Source organism: Sorex fumeus, unplaced genomic scaffold, assembly GCF_029834395.1.
Source record: "Sorex fumeus unplaced genomic scaffold, SorFum_2.1 ptg000061l, whole genome shotgun sequence".
NCBI lineage: Eukaryota > Metazoa > Chordata > Mammalia > Eulipotyphla > Soricidae > Sorex > Sorex fumeus.
Genome location: NW_026606118.1, coordinates 52,903,777 through 52,922,476, shown reverse-complemented (window position 1 = coordinate 52,922,476; position 18,700 = coordinate 52,903,777). Strand labels below are relative to the sequence as shown.

At 40.1% G+C, this 18,700-nt stretch overlaps 1 protein-coding gene across 1 annotated transcript in view; it reads left to right on the top strand.

The window, feature by feature from the left end:
• The window catches only part of CD2AP (CD2 associated protein), a 142,987-nt gene extending 130,762 nt beyond the window's left edge, over positions 1-12,225 (top strand). Inside the window, exons 17-18 of the mRNA XM_056126263.1 lie at positions 1,124-1,187; positions 9,421-12,225. Of these exons, the coding sequence (XP_055982238.1) occupies positions 1,124-1,187; positions 9,421-9,462 (106 nt within the window). The 3' untranslated portion in view covers positions 9,463-12,225. The remainder of the gene's footprint in view (positions 1-1,123; positions 1,188-9,420) is intronic.
• The last annotated feature ends 6,475 nt before the right edge of the window (positions 12,226-18,700 follow it).

Below are 18,700 nucleotides of genomic sequence, written 5' to 3'. Positions count from 1 at the left end.
GTATGCTGTAGGTAAATTTAATTTGAAAATTACGGTCACTAGAAAATTACACTTGTGATATTAAGAAATTGTTACTATTGAAACCACAGAAGAAATTAGTTTTGAAACAGTTTAAAATTTCCTTACATATTTCTTCTCTGAGTTTTCAGTTGTCTATCATTATTTATATGATGCTGTTGAAAATATTTTTTTCTAGTTTATGTCAAGAAGCTGGAAATGCAGATTTTTTTATTCTGAGGAATTTGATATACTCACCCTGTTTGTGGCGTTAGGTAAAATCCCTTTTTCTTCCACCCTCCCCACAGCTTTTTCCCTGAAACCAGTTAACCAAGCAAAAAAATCTATTGGAATATCAAACAGGTTTCAGACGTAGTAAAAGTTTTGCAGCATAGATATGTCTTAAAATACTTTCCTAGAAAGTTCTGAATCACCATGTATGGTTGTGGAGGAAAATATGTCTGTAAAAAGAAGGGAGTAGATAAATGAAAAATAAGAATTGAAGAATTGTTAGCTAACTTTTTTTTATTGACTTGGTTGTAGAGTTTTAATACTTTTTTAAAAAATCTGTGCAGGGTTCAGGTTATGTGATTAAGCATGCTGCATTAACTTCCTTTGAACCGTAACTATTTGTTGTTTTGTTTTGGAGTCACAAGTTACAGTTCTGGAGGGTGTTCCTGGCTCTGCTTGTGAGGGTCACTCCGACTGGTGCTCAGGGACAATGTACTGGCATCAAACCAGGGTCAGTTGCACAGCAGACAAGACCCTCACCACTGTACTGTCTCTCCAGGCCCCACTGTGACTTATTTTGACTTGCACTTGATGAAATTGTTTGGACTCCAGAATGTTTATTCTAGGAAAACCATAATAGCTAAATATGGAAAATTGCTTCAGAAAACTAAAAAAAGCTGCTCTGTATTCACTTAAAATTTCTTAATTTCAGATTTGGGATGGTTGCACTGAATTTTTTACTGTCATGTTAAAATATGCAAACGAAAATTTGAAACTTTTATAATTGACATCACTTTTCCTTTAGTAGTTTTCTCTCTTCTGGGATGTAAGGTAAAATCAATAAAATGTATTGTTTAATTCAAAGACTTAACAGGAGCAAATGCTTTGTTTTTAGGAAAGAACTGGAAAAGTTACGGCAAGATTTGGAAGAAGAGAAAGCAATGAGAAGTAATCTAGAGGTAATAAATTTTTTCTCAGCATCAGGATTTTAGTCAGCGTAAAAGAGATATGTTTTTTCCCAGCCCAACAAAGTATGCTGTCTGCTTTTGTTGGGCACTCCCTGATTCTTGGAAGCCACTTAATTAATCTCTTATTAACTCCCTGTCACATTCCGTTCATTCATTAGGCCCATTCATTCATTAGGCAAAAGTTTTTTTGTTATTTTTTTTAATTAATGAAACACCATGAGGTACAGTTGTAGACTTACAATTTTTTTGTGCTTGGGTTTCAGTTATACAATTATCGAGTACCCATCTCTCCACCAGTGCCCATTCTCCACCACCACGGATCCCAGTATCCCTCCCACCCTCCATCCTCCCCTCCCCCCTTCGTCCCACCCTGCCTCTGTTTTGTTTTCTCTCTCCTTTTGGGTGCTGTGGTTTGCAAAAGAGGCAAGGAGTGGCAATCATTTTCGGTCTATAGTTTACTTTCAGCATGCATCTCTCATCCTGGGAGGATCCTCCTAACACCCTTTATTTGGTATTTCCTTCTCTATCTGAACTACCTTTCCCCGAAGCATGTGCAACTGGCCTACAAGCCCTGGAGTGAACCTCCTGGTACTTATCTCGGCTATTCTCATGTGTTAGTCTCCTATTTTGTTACTTTATGTTCCCCAGGTGAATGCAATCTTTCTATGTCTGTCCCTCTCTTTCTGACTCATTTCACTTAGCATGATACTTTCCATGTAGTACCACTTGTATGTAAATTTCATGACTTTATCTTTTCTAACAGCTGCATAGTACTCCATTGTGTAGATGTACCAATGTTTCTTTAACCAGTCATCTGTTCTCGGGCACTCAGGTTTTTTCCAGATTTTAGTTATTGTGAATAGTGCAGCAATGAACATAGAAGTGTAAATGTCATTTTGACTGTACTTTTTTGCCTCTTTGGGATATATTCCCATGAGTGGTATAGCTGGGTCAAATGAGAGCTTAATTTCTAATTTTTTGAGAATCGTCCAACTGATTAGTGACATAGAGCATTTTCTCATGTGTGTTTTAGCCATTCAGATTTCTTCTTTGGAAAAGTTTCTGTTCATTTCATCGCCCCATTTTTTGATGGGGTTAGATGTTTTCTTCTTGTAGAGTTCAACCAGTGCTTTGTATATCCTTGATATTAACCCCTTATCAGATGGGTATTGGGTAAATATCTTTTCCCATTCTGTAGATTGTTTTTGTATTCTGGTCACTGTATCTTTTGAGGTGCAGGAGCTTCTTAATTTAAGATAGTCCCATTTGTTTATCTCTGTTTCCACTTGGTTGGTCAGTGGAGTGTCATCTTTGAAGATACTGTTAACCTCAGTATCGTGGAGGGTTTTGCTGACCTTGTCTTCAGTGTACCTTATGGATTTTGGCCTGATGTTGAGATCTTTGATCCATTTTGATCTGACTTTTGTGCATGGTGTTAAGTCAAGGTCTAATCCCATTTTTTTGCATGTTGTTGTCCAGTTATGCCAGCTCCATTTGTTAAAGAGGCTTTCCTGCTCTACTTCACACTTCTTGCTCCCTTATCAAAGGTTAGATGTTCATACATTTGGGGTTGTGTGTACGAATATTCCACCCTGTTCTATTGATCTGTGACCCTGCCTTTGTTCCAATACCATGCTGTTTTAATTATTAACGCTTTGTAGTAGAGTTTGAGGTTGGGGAAGGTAATGCCTCCCCACATCTTTTTCCCAAGAATTGTTTTAGCATTTGTTGTTCCATATGAATTTCAGGAGTGCTTGATCTATTTCTTTGAAAATGTCATGAGTATCCTTATATGGATCGCATTGAATTATTATTATGCTTTCGGGAGTATTGCCCTTTTGACGATGTTAATTCTTCCTATCTATGAGCAGGGGATATGTTTCCATTTCCTCATGTCCTCTTTTATTTCATGGAGTAGCGTTTTGTAGTTTTCATTGTAGAGGTCTTTTACCTCATTAGTTAGGCTGATTCCGGGGTATTTGATTTTCTGGGGCACAATTGTGAACAGGATCTTTTTTTTCATGTCACTTTCCTCTCTCTCATTATTTGAGTATAGGTAGGCCATGGATTTTTGGGCATTGATTTTATTGCCTGCGACTTTACTGTACAAGGCTGTTGTTTCTAGAAGTTTGTTGGTAGAGGATTTAGGATTCTCAAGATATAGTATCATATCATCTGTGAATAGTGAGAGCTTCATTTCTTCCTTTCCTATCTGGATGCCTTTAATGTCTTTTTCCTGCCTAATTGCCCTTGCAAGTACTTCCAGTACTATGTTAAACAGAAGTGGTGATAATGGGCGTCCTTGTCTTGTCCTTGATCTTAGAGGTAGGCCCTTAGTTTTCCCCCCATTGAGGATAATGCTTGCCATGGATTTGTCGTAGATGGCTTTGGCTATATGGAGGAAAGTTCCTTCAAAACCCATTTTGGTGAGAGTTTTCATCATAAATGGGTGCTGTATCTTGTCAAAAGCTTTCTCTGCGTCTATTGATATGATCATATGGTTTTTATCTTTACTTTTGTTGATATGATGTATTATGTTGATTGATTTCTGAATGTTAAACCATCGTTGAATCCCTGGGAATCCCACTCGGTCGTGGTGTATGATCTTTTTGATGAGTTTTGGATTCTATTTGCTAATATTTTGTTGAGGATCTTCGTATCTGTGTTCTTCAGGGATATTGGGCTATGGTTTTCTTTGTGAGTCTTGCTAGTGGTTTATCAATGTTATTTTCTCAAAGAACCAGCTCTTGGTTTCATTGACCTTTCAGATTGATTTTTTTTTTGTTTGTTTTTTTCCATGTTGTTAATTTCTGCTTTAAGTTTTTCTTTCGGCCAATTTTGGTTTCTTTTTGTTGGTCTTTTTCTAAGATCTTAAGCTGTGTGGTTAGGTTATCTATGTAGGCCCTTTCTTCTTTCCTTAGGAATGCTTGCAACACTATAAATTTTCCTCAGCACGGCTTTAGCTGCGTCCCATAGGTTCTGGTAGATCGTGTCTTCATTTTCATTTGTTTCCAGGTATCTTTTGATTTCGTCCTTGACTTCCTCCCTGACCCAATCGTTGTTCAACATTGAGTTGTTTAATTTCCAGGTGTTTGATTTGGTTCTCGATGTCGTTGTGTGATTTGCTTCTATCTTGAGTGCATCATGGCCTGGTAAGATTGTTGATACTACTTCTATCTTCCTGATTCTATTGAGGTATGTTTTTTGGCCTAGCACGTGGTCTAATTTGGAAAATGTTCCGTGTGCACTGGAGAAGAATGTGTATTCTTTCTTTTCCAGGTGTAAAGCCCTGTATTGGTATATTAGCCCTCTCTCTTCTATTTCTTCCTTCAAAGCCAGTGGTTCCTTGTTGAGTTTTGTTATTGTTGACCTATCCAGAGGTGATAAGGCGATGTTGAAGTCTCCAACTACTTCTGTGTTGCTAGCAATGTCCTCCTTAAAATCTGTAAGCAATTGTTTTAAGTATTTAGCTATTCCTTCATTAGGTGCGTATACATTTAAGAATGTGATTTCTTCCTGTTGTACGTGTCCCTTGATAAATAGAAAATGGCCTTCGCTGCCCCTTCTAATCTTTTTCAACCTGAAATGTATGTTGTGGAATACTAGTATGGCCACCCCAGCTATTTTGAGGGAGCTGTTTGCTTGCAGAATTGTTTTCCTTCCTTTAACTTTGAGTCTGTGTTTGCTCTGGTTGTTCAGATGTGTTTCTTGTAGACAGCAGAATGTTGGTTTCAGTTTCTGGACCCATTTTGCCACTCTGTGTCTCTTGATTGGTGCATTTAGTCCATTGACATTGAGAGAGATTATTGTCGTGGGGTTTTGTGCCATCTTTCTGTAGGGGTTGTGTTTGTAAGTGTTTTCCTTTGTATCTTACAGAAGTCCTTTTTATCCTTCTTTTAGATTTGGTTTTGAGTCTATGAAGTTCCTGAGCTCTTGTTTATCTACAAAATGGTGTATAGTTCCATCGAGTTTGAGTGAGAGTTTAGCTGGATAAAGTATTCTTAGTGAGGCGTTCAGTTCATTGAGTTTTTTCACTATATCCCACCATTGTCTTTGGGCTTGGAGAATTTCCTCTGATAGGTCTGCTGTAAATCTAAGGGGTGCTCCTTTGTATGTGATTTCCTTCTTTCACCTTGCTGCTTGTAGTATTGTGTCTGTGTCCACAGCATCCCTCGTTCTATGATATATCTTGGAGTGTTTTTATTAGGGTCTCTTCTAAAAGTCTGGTATCCTTCTGGCTCCTTGGATCTGTATATCTGCAGTCTTTAACTCTGGGAACTTTTCATCAATGATTTCTTTGACTGTGGCTTTTTTGTTGGGATTGCCTCCCTGTCCATCTGGCACTCCGATGATTCTAATGTTGTTCCTCTTGGCATCATCCCCTAGGTCTCCGATTCTTCTTAGAGCTATTTTGAGGTCTTTTCCCATTGTTGTTCCCTATGCGATTTCTGTTGCTCATCTTCAAGCTCACTGATCCTGTCTTCAGCTGTATTCATCCTACTGGTGAGGGCACCTACTGAGTTTTTAATTTCGTCTACCGAATCCTTTATTTGTGAGACTTCTTTTCGTTGCTTTTTTAATTTCTGCTCTCATTTCTTCCTGTATTTTCTTGACTATCCGTTCTATTGCTTCTTTTATTTCATCCTTTAGTTTTCTGGATATCTCCTTTATTGATTCTTTGAGTAGTTCCTTGACCATCATCTGCATTTCATCTCGGAATTCTTTATTGGAGAGAGCATATTTGTGGATAACCCAGGTTGAGGATTCAGGGCTCTTTTCTTCGTCCTCTCCTTGTAGTGGAGATGTGTGCTGTTTCTTCATGTTGTTTTGGTTGTCTAGTGGAAAAACCCTGAAATTCACTAGCATTGTTCCCTCTTATTGTGGGAAAGGATTCTGGATAATGGTCGATGGTGGTCATCCGTCTCCCTTTCTAGAGTCTGACCTTTCTCTCAGGCATTATTCTTTGGCTTATAATGGGCATCTAGTGAAGCTTTGGAGGGGGTATTCTTTTAATATTGGGCTTGTACAGCTACTTGCAAACTGGTCTTTTGTTAGAATTGGAGTAGGCCAGTGGATAATTGTTGTAGTTGAGGTTGCCAGGAATTTTCCCACAGAATTAGGTGATAAGGGCTGGGATGAAAGTCAAGAGTGGTGGGAGTAGCAAATGTAACTGCGCCCTCCTGCATGTCCAGATGCTAGTCCACAGACCTGTTGGGGACTAGTTGGTCTGGTGCTCGCTGCGGAAGTGGAGGCAGGTGCCCCAGGCCGGGGTCCCAGCAGCAGCTGACTTTCTGGGTCCCAAGTTTGGGTGGGGGGTGCCAAGCGGGAACAGACCTGCTGGGGAGGGGCAGCGACTCAGCAAAAGTTTTTTGAGCACTCACTCTTTCAGGTAGTGCGTGAGGTACAAAGAATTTATTCATGAGTAAAATAAACATGGTTTATTTAGTGTCTGATTTTATGTCTTTGGTACTCAACTTTGCTTCTTCCTGGAGCTGTAACTTTCTTCACTGTTAGTCTTTTGCCCAGTGGTTTTGACCATTGCTGCTATGCTGTTGGTGGCAGTAATGGACTGAATATGAATTTGGCTTTAGTTTCTCACCAAATTTCATCATCTTCACTCTGGATAGTTCCACATAATTTATCTTCCTTAGCTTTTTCTATGGGCTGGAGTGACAGCACAGTGTAGGGCGTTTGCCCAGCTCAGCCGAGCTGGGTTCGATTCCTCCGCCCCTCTTGGAAAGCCCAGCAAGCTATCGAGAGGATCTCGCCCGCGTGGCAGAGCCTGGCAAGCTCCCCGTGACGTATCTGATAGGCCAAAAACAGTAACAGGAAGTCTCAAAATGGAGACGTTACTGGTGCCCGCTCGAGCAAATCAATGAACAAAGGGAGGACAGTGCTACGGTGCAGTGCTTTTTTTTTTTTAATGTGTTGCATTTTAGCTTTGTGGCTTGCTGCTCCAGGTGTTCTCACTGTCCATAGCATTTCACATGTTTACCATTTTCGTGTTTCTGTTGGTTTGCCTTGGTTTATGTGAAATCCTAGGTTCTTTCGTCTCTAGCTTCTGTTTCTTTCACCTTCCATATAATCTGAGAAATGCTTTTCACTGCAATCCTTTGTCCTCTATCTTTTTGCTTATCTGTGTCTGTGAATAATATGGCTTGGTCGACTGCATCTTGCATATAAAACTTAATCTTTTTTTCTCAGCTAGTATATTTCCAGTTTTCCTCTTTCTAGATGTCATTCCACTTGTGCCATGGTATATTTGTCGTTTTCTTTTCCTGTTCTTTTTGATTTTCTTTCTGTTACTGATTTCTGTTGTCCTTTTAGACTTGCAAACATGGTACTTCTGTTCTCATTTCATTCTGTTTACTTTCAAAGTGTCCTAACTTTATTCTCACGATTTGGATCTTTTTCTAATGTTCATTGTCTTCTCTTTAGATTACATAAGTTTCTTTCATATTACAGATATTTCTTTCTCAGTGTTTCTAAGTACTATTATTATTAACTGAATGAAATTTCAAACTTACTACGTGGCACGTTAAGTCTTTTGTATCCTGGTCTTAGTGTATTTTTCTTTCTTCACTTGCTTATCCTCGGTTGCACTTTACAATTAATTTGTCTGAATTTCTACTTTGTACTTTCTGAGATTGCCATTTTTGCCTCATTTTCTTACCCTCAAGCTCTCCAACTATCTTCTTAAACAACCACCAGTACATCATTAAGTTAATACCAGTTCCTCTGACCAAAGGTAATGTTTTCTTGTTCCAAAGTATTAGTTTTGGAGGAGATGAGTAACTTTGTTTACTATCATTCCTCTCTTATGTTATTGATTATTTTGCCTCTCTTTTGGACCAGTACTTCCCAACCAGCATAGTAACCCCCCTGGGAGAGTTCACGGGGATGTCAGATGAAAATTGCATCATCAGAAGGGAAGGAGGCAGGGGTTCATGACAGCATGGAAACGAGGGGGGCAAACTGGAGGACCAGGTTCGGGATTAATAGAAAGGGAACAGAGTCAGAAGGGGGAGCAGAGACTGAAGGCACAGTTGGCAAAAGGTTGGGGAGAAATTTTAAATGAGGACTTGGGTGGGTGATTTTTATTATATATGCTTCATCTTTGCTTATAATTTTCAATAGGTGATATGTTTGTTGAATTAATAAATGTTACATGATACATACATGTATGTAGAAGAAATTAAGAAATTTTTTTAAATGTTTCTTAGGACTGGATAGTATAACTCATGTCTCTCACAGTGCTTTGGGTGTGGTCTAATCCCTGATTCCATAAAAAATAAGGCCAACATAACAACTCCTAACTCCTTCCTCTACTTCACCATTTGTAAATCCTTAAAAACGGTTTTAACCTTACATTTTATATATATATATGTGTGTGTGTATATATATATATGTATATGTGTGTATATGTGTGTATATATATATATATATATATATATGCATTTCGTATGTGAGAATCAGTTAAGGTATGTAAAAGAAGAAGCAGTGCAGTGTTAGATTTGTCATGAAGGGCCCGAGAGAAAGATCCTGGGTGGAATGCACATTTTGCAGGGTTGAATCCCTAGCACCTACGATTCCCTGAGCACTGCTGGGAGCACTGCTAGGTATGCCCCCCAAACAAAAGTTGTCATGAAAATTTTGAGGCTAATAAAACAAGTATTTGTTTCATTTTTGGAGAAATTTTTTGAATTGAGTTTGTTTTTTATTTGTTTGTTATTCTGGGGCTACACCAGGCTGCGTTCAGGACTAATTCTTAGTTCTGAATTCAGGGATCACTCCTAGTGAGATCTGGGGCCTGGTGGATTACCAGAGATCGAACTTGGGTCAGCAGCATGCAAGACAAGCACCTCAACCACTGTACTGTCTCTCCAGCCCCTTGATTCCACTTTTTCGGTGGGTGGGAGAGTGAGTGGTGTGGTTGGTCCACACCTGGCATTGCTCAGTGCATACTCCAGGCTCTGCACTCTTGGATCACTCCTAGGGCACAGGGGACTATTTGGGGTGCTGGGATCGAACTCGGGCCAGCTTGTGTACAAGGTAAATAAGCTACCTGCTATGGCTCCAACCCCTTGATTCATTTTTTATCAGCAAAATTAGCAATGGAGACATTACTGGGCCTGCTCAAGCAAATTGATGAACAACGGGAGAACAGTGTCGTGCAGTGCTATTAAAAATTTATTTGTTACTGAATTTAATTTTTGTGTTTTAGGTGGAAATTGAGAAGCTGAAGAAAACAGTTCTTCCTTCTTGAAGTGATATGAGCCCAGTGTTCTTAATGATCGAGGGACTTCCAGAGGAACACTATGAACTTCAACTGACTTAATACTTAAAAATAACAAATACTGATGTTATAATAAATATGAATATATGAACTATGATATCTATAGAAAAGTGGGGGAGGGTGGATTTTTTAAAATATATATATATATTGTTTTGCCAATATGAAAAACAGAGGCCTTACTTCTTATGTGCTGGGATTGCAATTTTTTTGTTTGTTTTAGTTTGCTTGGAAATACTACTGAGTGTATAAAAAGGAAAGTTCACAATATTTTTTTTATTGAAACTTGTAGTATTATTTTTAAAGAGATCTGTGCTATAAATATGGTGATATCTTTACAAATAATCTGTAAAATGTACTATTTGAGAGGACAAAGATAGCTTTATAGTAAGTAGAGTCACTACTTTCTCCCGTAATACATACAGAATATAAACTTTGTGTGTATATGTACACACACACACACATATATGCGTACATATATATATTTTTACTTTTAGCTTCTTACCCAGGATTACACTGTTGTGCCTGTTTGTTTGTAGTGCTGTTTATACTGTGGGTGATGGAATAGGAGATTCCTAGCTATAAACCAGATTACACAGCCATGTATATCTAATTAAATTAAAAAATAATTTCAACTTTAAAAGTATTTTATATTGCTTGCACTATAGGATTCGTAAAAGGAATTTAGTTAAAATGGATTTGTAAAATACTTTTGGGAAAATATGAATTTAAAATACTTTAAATTCATCAGGTCCTAGAAACTAAAAATTTCAAATACTTAACCCTTAACTTAACTTGTGCCTGAAGGTACAGCACATCGGATATGCAAACACCAGCCTTATTGCTGTACTTTCCTGCTTATCTTACAGGTTTTAAGTATTACTCATTTTACGATCTTAGGATTTAGTTCTTCACGCCCCTTCCTCTGGTTTTTGTTTTAATGGCATTTGGAAAGCTAAGCTCAAATTTAAAAAAACTTCATTTTGAGTTTTCATACTTTGATCAAGGTAAGGAACTCAGGTTTTCCATTCTGGAGATCTTTGGACTGTCACTCAGGTACCACATTTATAAAGAGTTTCTTTCAAGCTAGATGTAGTAGACCATGTTAAAAATGCATTATCACAAAATGGATAAACTAACAGTTTTTTTTTCTCATTATTTAGGAACAGTTAGATATTTTTAAACGCCCTAGCTGTAGATAACATGTCTAAAATGTGGATTCTATTAAACAGTGAAAAATTTTACTTCAATATGAAAGAAATTACGGTTGAAGCTTTATCATAGCAGATGACTTTCACTTTTTGAATACCAACTCTTCCTTCATTTTATTTTCCTCACAGAATCAAAATTTTCCCTTTAAGTTTAAATCTTAGAGTACTGAATTCGGCTGTCGATGAATTTTTCTCATGTTTCAAATAAAAGTACTGAAGGAGAAGCTAACAGAATTCTAATAAAATTTGTATGCTCAATTTTCACACTTAAGCATTTTGTGGGAAGCCTGGTTGTGCATTTAGTATGTAAAGTGTGACTCTTTAAATTGTTTGCGTTCTTGGGCTAGAGACATAGCTTAGAGTAGAGCATCTGCCTTGAATTTGGAGAACCTTGGGGTCTGTCATGGTTACTGACAAAAAGACAAAAACAAAAATTTACCTCCTTGATCTCTTATGATAGTTAGGTCACTGTTGAACCAAATCTTTTCCTCCTGTTTTTTTTTTCTTCCTTTTTTTTTAAGGTGTTGTGGGTTATACCCCGGTGCCTCACAGACGCTTGCAAAATTTCTCTGCCACTGAGTTATATCCCTGACCCTCTAATGTTTGTAAAGGACTTTAAAAAAATTATATTTTATTTTCTTTGAATGAAGCTCCTTAGGTAGAAATTCAACAGTGTATTTAAAAAAAAACCAACCATCCTTGAGGGAGCCCTGCTAATAAATGGTTGGGGGGTAGGGGCATGGCGGATTCCAGTAGATTTTAGGTTCTTCTGAACCTGAAAGTTCTGCCATATTTTCTCACGCATAAAACCAAAGATAGTCACGAGTGCCCAAACACATTCAGTGTATTTGTAAATCCCTTAAGCTAGAAAGGTAATTGAAGTACTGTATATTTTTTGCCTTTGACCAAATAGTAAAGAAAACCAAACTCATGTAAGGGGGAAAGTGATTACTTAATCTAGCAGTTTAACAGTATTTGCTCTTGATAGGGGAAATTTAATGTCAGAGTCATAAAATTCTTATCTCAGAATGGTGTGTAATAACAATAATATTCTTTGTTTGGGTGTAAATCATTGATTCTTTTCTTGTGAGGGAGCATAAATGACAGACTAGCGGTGACGAGCAAGAAGTCTGCCATTGCCAAACTATTAGTGAATGTATTGTTCAAATTCGCCTTTTGTTTGAAACCAACATTCCTGATTTTTTTGTTTTATTTCGGTATTAGGAGTATTTGTCTGTGGGTTCATCTGTTCATTTTTCTGACCACTAAGACTAAAGCTGTTACCTCTTTATACAAGTTAAGACAGGAAGAGAATGGTATAAGATTCTCTCTCTTTTTTTTAATGCTTCTTACTGTGATCTGAGAAACGTACTCAAGTGCTCTTTAGATTTGTTGATAAACATTTATATGCTTGCATTTGAATTTGAAATGTATGAACAGAATGACAATCAGTTAAAATCAGAAATGAGAAGTGTTAAAGTGTGAAGGCCTTGTTTTCCTGTAGCAATAAAGTGACCAAGTGCAATGACTTGATTGAATAAAATCATCTTTCAAAAGTTGCTGCTATAAATATTTTTAATCATAAAATTTTACCCATTTTAGCCTGATTCGCCTTCAGTAACTATCATGTAATGCAGCTGGTGTTCCAACACTCCATAGAATAATAATTATAGTGATAAGCAGATATGGGGAAACTGAAAAATCTTGACCATCACACACTTGTTTACAGGTGCTGTTAAAAAGCATGCATCTTCGTCAGCATTAATAATAAAGAATAGCATTGCCAGAAGTGTCACTATTGGTTATTTTGGGCATATTAAATTCACTTGCTGCAGAGTTTGGTGAAAATTAAATTGCTTTGACTTTTTCAAATGAAAGAAACATGACCGCAACCACATTTGAATCCTGACACCGCATATGGTCCCCCCGTTTCTGAGTACCACTAAGCATGTACACATCCCCCTGGCCCCCCCTCAAAAAAAAATTCTTCACCCTAATGCATTATATGAGCTGAGAACAAATTAAACCATGCTGGTCAAGCAGGGACTGGTGGGGACATTTCCTAAGGGGGAGTGGGAATGCAATGAGTTTGGTTTGTGCATACACAGTTCTACCCACTACTTCTACTATGGGGCCAGTGCTATGCTGAGTCACTATACTCTCGTACATAGATTTGCTCGAGCGGGCCCAGTAATGTCTCCATTGTGAGACTTTGTTGTTACTGTGTTTGGCATATCGAATACATCACGGGTGGCTTGCCAGGCTCTGCCATGCGGGCGAGATACTCTGGGTAGCTTACCGGGCTCTCCGAAAGGGGAGGAGGAATCCGGGTCGGCCATGTTGGCTGCGTGCAAGGCAAACGCCCTACTGCTGTGCTATCGCTCCAGCCCACCCACTAGCTTTCACAAATAAGTTTGACTGTTTACTGGGGAAGGCGGTGGGGAACACCAAAATAAAAAACAAACTTAAGTCAGGATTATTGTGGAAGTAGTTTCAACCTTGTGGATCATACTTCAAGACAGATTACCTAAAATAACCATGTATGGTCCCTAGCTTGATTGGACAATAGTTGTTTAGCGGATCAATCAGTAAAACACATGTCAAAAGATGTGATCTCTTTTTTCTTTACTCATTTTTATTTTCTGCCTTTTTAAGGATTTATGTTGATAGGACTAAATTATTTCCTAACAGCTGTTAGAATCATGCTTCTAAGAGTTCTGCGTTAAATTCAAAATGCCTTTATTTTTCTTTTATTCATTTATAGCAATATTTTTTTAACAATTTTTTGTGCTTGGGTTTCAATTATACAATGATCAAATACCCATCCCTCCACCAGTGCCCATTTTCCACCACCATGGATAATATCCCCCCCACCCCCATCCCCTCCATCCCCCCCTGCCTCTGTGGCAGGGCAATCCCTTGTGCTCTCTCTCTCCTTTGGGGTGTTGTGGTCTGCAAAAGACGCATTGAGTGGCAAACATGTTCAGTCCATAGTCTACTTTCAACATCTCCCCTCCCCTCCTGGGAGGATCCTCCAAACACCCTTTATTTGGTACTCCCTTCTCTATCTGAGCTGCCCTTTCCCCTAGAATGCCCGGCTGGCCTCTAAGCTATGGAGTAATCCTCCTGGTGCTGATCTCAGAATAATAGCAATGTTTTGCCTCAGAGTGCTAGTATCCACATTCTGCTGAATGAAAGGTGCTGTTCCTGTTGGCTTTTTTTTTTTCCCTTTTGGGCCACACCCGGCGATGCCCAGGTTCCTCCTGGCTCTGCACTCAGGAATTAGGCCTGGTAGTGCTCAGGAGACCATGTGGGATGCCGGGGATCGAACCCTTGTCTGCTGTGTGCAAAGCAAGCAAACTACCCACTGTCGCTCCAGCCCTCACTGTTGGCTTTTTAAAATTCCTTTACCATGTTTATTAGTTTTCCAAATAAGAGAGAGGTAATTCTGTATCTGTCTCTCTCTGGCAGACTGACTTCACTCAGCGTAGCCTCCAGTTCTTTCCATATAGCAGTTAATTGCAGGGGTTTTTTTTTTGTCATAATGGAGGTGCTTATCTTTTACTCCTGGCTCTGTGCTCAAGGATTAATCCTGGGAGCTCGGGAACCACCTGGGGTGCCAGAGGTCAGCCATGTCCAAGGCAGACACCCTTTCTGCTATTCTGTCTCTCCAGCTCTGGATTTCACTTTTTCTTCGTAGCTGAAGAAAAAGCCCTCTTTCACTTTTTCTTCTTTATCCACTGTCTCTTGAAAACTTGGGTTTGTTTCTAGACCTTGGCTTCTGTGAAGAGTTCTGCTAACATACTGAGGAACACAAACATTCTTTCAAAAAATACTATCTTAAAGGGGATTAGGTGTGTGTGTTGGGGAGGGGGGTATTTTTTCCACACCTGTTGTTGCTTGAGCTGTCCTGGGACACTTATGGTGATGGTGGAACCAAGCCCTGAGCCTTACATGCAGACCACGTGCTCCAGTTCATTGACACTGGTGATAATTAGAGGAAACAGGAGTGAGAAGAAAGGGTCATTTGATGGTGGAGGTTGTATCGGAACTTTGGTGGTGCAATGGAGATAACCCTTGAAATTACAGAGTATCGTGATAAACCAGTGAAAACAGTATTTAAACTAAATTAGAAAAGATAGGCATCTGTCAGTGACTGGTACTGTTTCAAGTAATCTAGTTAAGCTAGATGGATGTGTCTCAATTTGATGTGACAAATCTGTCATCTTTCACGTGAGAAAATAGGCTCAGAGAGGTTGTGTAATTGGGCTAAGGCCACTCAGTTAACAGGAATGGAGCTGGACAAGACTCCTGATGGCTGGATATTGAAGACCACGTGCCTTGTTTCTTCTGTTGTTTTCAGAGCCTCCCCTCATGCTGCTGGGGCTGCTCTTAGCTCGGGGTTCGTGGCAGTGCTGGTGCTCAAACCCAGGCCGCCTTCAGGCAGAGCTTGTGCTCAGCTTTGGAACTGTCTCCAGCCCAGTGCCTGTGCTCTTAAGTCTTACACTACCTTTATATAACTTCCAACAGTCGGATCGTGTTGTAGTTATATAAAGATAGTATGATCTTGGTCCATTGTAATTTTCTGTTACCTCTGAGTGTCAGATTTTACATCCACAAGGGAGTCTAAATAGTAAAATCCATGTCCAGTAGTCCCAATGTGTTTATATTTCTCTATGACATGGTCACAGGTAAGATTTTAAGGAGCGTTCTTTACTTAAGGTGGTTTTCTATCTTTGTAAACATTTTGAGCAGAGATAAAAAGGACTAACTCGCTTAGCTTTCTGAATGATACTCAGTGACCACCAGATGGCAGTCAAAACTCAGTTCCTGGCACCTTGTAGCAGCATGAAATTATTAGAGGGCACCAATTCCTGAAATCCCCCAGAACAGAAACAAACATTGTACTTCCCTCATCAGGCTACTGATACGATTTTAAAAACTCAGCAATTGTGAATTTACCAAAACGTTCCTTGTTGATTCCTTACCTATAAAATCAAAGGACCCTCTTGCTATGCCATCAGAGAAAGGGGACTCTGAGCTGAATATACGCTTTTCCTGCTTTTCAACAACAAAACCATCTTGCGCTCCCCTTGGACTGATTGGGAGTTAACCCTTCCCCGCACCTGGCCTTTTTCCTTACCTTCCCTGGGTTTTTAGCCGCTGTCCTCCTGCTTTTTGGGACTGTGCCTTTTTCTATCAACCTTGTGAGAATGAATCCCACTATATGGTCAGAAACAAGGTCACCTTGTGTTGCAGGCTTTTTCAAAAGATTCTGGTAAGGAATCTCATTACGCCATTTGGATCTTCTCTCCAAGAATGCAGTGTGGTCCACACAGTTGAAACCTGTTGTTAAACTCAGGGCAGGGGAATTCTTGGTATTCTGTGTGTACCGGCTTTTTATCTGACCAAGTCTGAAAAAGTACAACCATTTTCAGCTCAAATTCTTTTTTTTTTTTCTTTTTGGGTCACACCTGAAGATGCACAGACGTTACTCCTGGCTCTGCATTCAGGAATTACCCCTGGCGGTGCTCAGGGGACCATATAGGATGCTGGGGATCAAACCCGGGTTGGGCACGTGCAAGGCAAATGCCCTACCTGCTGAGCTATTGTTCCAGCACCCACAGCTCAAATTCTTACGAGATTCACTTTTCTCTCCCTCTGAGGTATAAAATGTCTTGTGCGATGGGGCTATGCAGTCGCAGGTGCAGTGAATGGTTGTGCACCAGAAGGTACATGACCCATTGGGAGATTTCTCAAGTGCAACACTAGGATGATACCCAGTACAGCTCTTTTCAGCAACCAGTGAAACATCCAGCTATCTGCTGTGTACTCCATGGAGAAGCGAGACCTTCAGTGGTTGTCAGTTGGTAAAAACTGGCCTAAAAACTTGGCCTGGCTCTTCTGATCAAGTGACCACCACAGATTATATTTTCTTATATTTATGAGCTATTTTCAAATAAGATCTATCACAGTTGGCAATGTGATAGAGTAAGGGACTTACTCTCAGGGCTGCTCAGGAGACCAGGGAGTGCTGGGGGGGTAGGGGTCAAACCGAGGGTTCCCATATGTTCTAGCCCCCTAGGCCTTGTGGTCATGATTCCTGGTAATAAATACTAAAGGCTCTCGACTATGGAGCCAGAGAGAGAGAGTACAGCAGGTAGGGTGCTTGCCATGCATGCGGGTGACCCAGGTTTAATCCCTGGCATCTCATGTGGTCCCCTGAGCACCTTCAGAAGTAATTCCTGAGCGTAGAGTCAGAAGTAACCCCTGAGCGTCACCGGGTGTGGCCCCCAAGACCAAAAAAGTTTTGGAATATGAGGAAAATGGCAAATGCAGGAGAGTATTCAATACACAAAGGGGCAATTCCATAAGCTCACCAAGATGGCCATGTTATGGTGGGGAGAGGGGGGGAAATGGAGAATATTTGTTTTAGTTCACTGCTATGTCTATAAAATAACAAATGCTTTAAAAAAATACATAGGCCTCACAGCCAGTAATGCTGCAACCCTGGGCACCATTCCAAGCAATCAATTGGAGATCAAGAGGGCCACAGCCCATGTTGTTTGGGAGAGATGTCGTGCAGTGTTGGGGACCAAACTCAGGGCCTCACGTGTGCTCTTGGGTTCATCGTGATCTAAATCCCCTTCCTCCCGATGATGGCAGAAGCAAAAAAGAATTTTCATTCAGAGGCAACAATCTCATCTGGTTTACATATAAGAATTTTAAGTGCCGTCAAAATAGTTTGCTCAGGCTGTTTCATTCCCACTCAAAGGCCCTGCATTTGTTCTCAGGTGATATCTTGGGAATAGATGGGGTATTGGATGCTTCTTAGCACAGGTGAAGGTGAGACCCCTTGTCTGAGGGCTGTTCCTTGCCTTTACTGACCCCACCTCCACCCCCTCACCCCCCCCCCCCCGTGCAGTATTTTCTCATCTGCTCCACGATTCCTGTCCAGTGTCCACTGAGGTGCTGCTCATCCTGCCAAATTTTTTATGGCATCATGCTGATTCCTACTCCTGGTTCCCCTCCAAAGATCCGCTAATGAGGCTTTGATTGCACACTTTCTCCATCCAAAGTATTTCTAACAGTTCTCGAAGGTTCCCTAATGAAAGCAATGGATTTATGGATCCTGTTGGCAAAGATACTGACAACTAACACCCATTTGATGACATACTTATTTTTTGCTGTTACGATTTATGGTCCTGACTCTGCATTAAAGTAACATGGCTGTCTCCGAAGGAAGTTTGCTAACCTCCATAACCTATTTCACTAAGTTAAATCTAGGTATTAGCTCAAGTTTCTTTCTAGAGACTCTAGGAGAGAACTTGTTTCCTTTTCTCTCCCACTTTCTAGAGGCGGACCTGGTCCACTTTGTGCATCGTCAAAGCCCACCACAGAGGGTGGAGACTCCACTATACTGCATTATATGTCACAAACTGCAGTCATGTCTCTCTTGATTGTTTCACCCCTTATTCCATTCTTGAGTATCATCGTGATTCCTTGGCAAGTGCAGGCTAATCTCCCCACCCATGGTCCTGACCTCACTCTTTATGGAAGCTGCCTATTCATGAGGTTTTGGGTTTCAAATGTGGACACTGTGTGGGGAGGGAAGCCATGATTGTGCCTAGCTGGGGCTCTCTGCTCCCAATCAGATGGAAATATTCCTCTATCCTAGCCTCCTCTGCCTCTGCCATGGTCACACTCTCCCCTTCTTTCTGGTACTGTGTTGGAAACACTTTGAGAGAGCAAGTGAGAGAAAGTTTGTTTTTGTTTTTTAATTTTGTTTTCCCAGAGGTACTTAAGTTTTCAACAAACCATCCTCTGGATGAATAGTAGCTGATTTAAAAAGGCTCAGGTCAGAGTTGGGACTGTGCCAAGTATACAAATTCTTTGTAATCTCCATGACCCTCCCGCATCAAAAACAAAAGAACAAAAACCCCTTACACAGTGTTTCATATGCAGTAGGCAGCTGAACTGGTTAGAGGCTCCTTTTCATC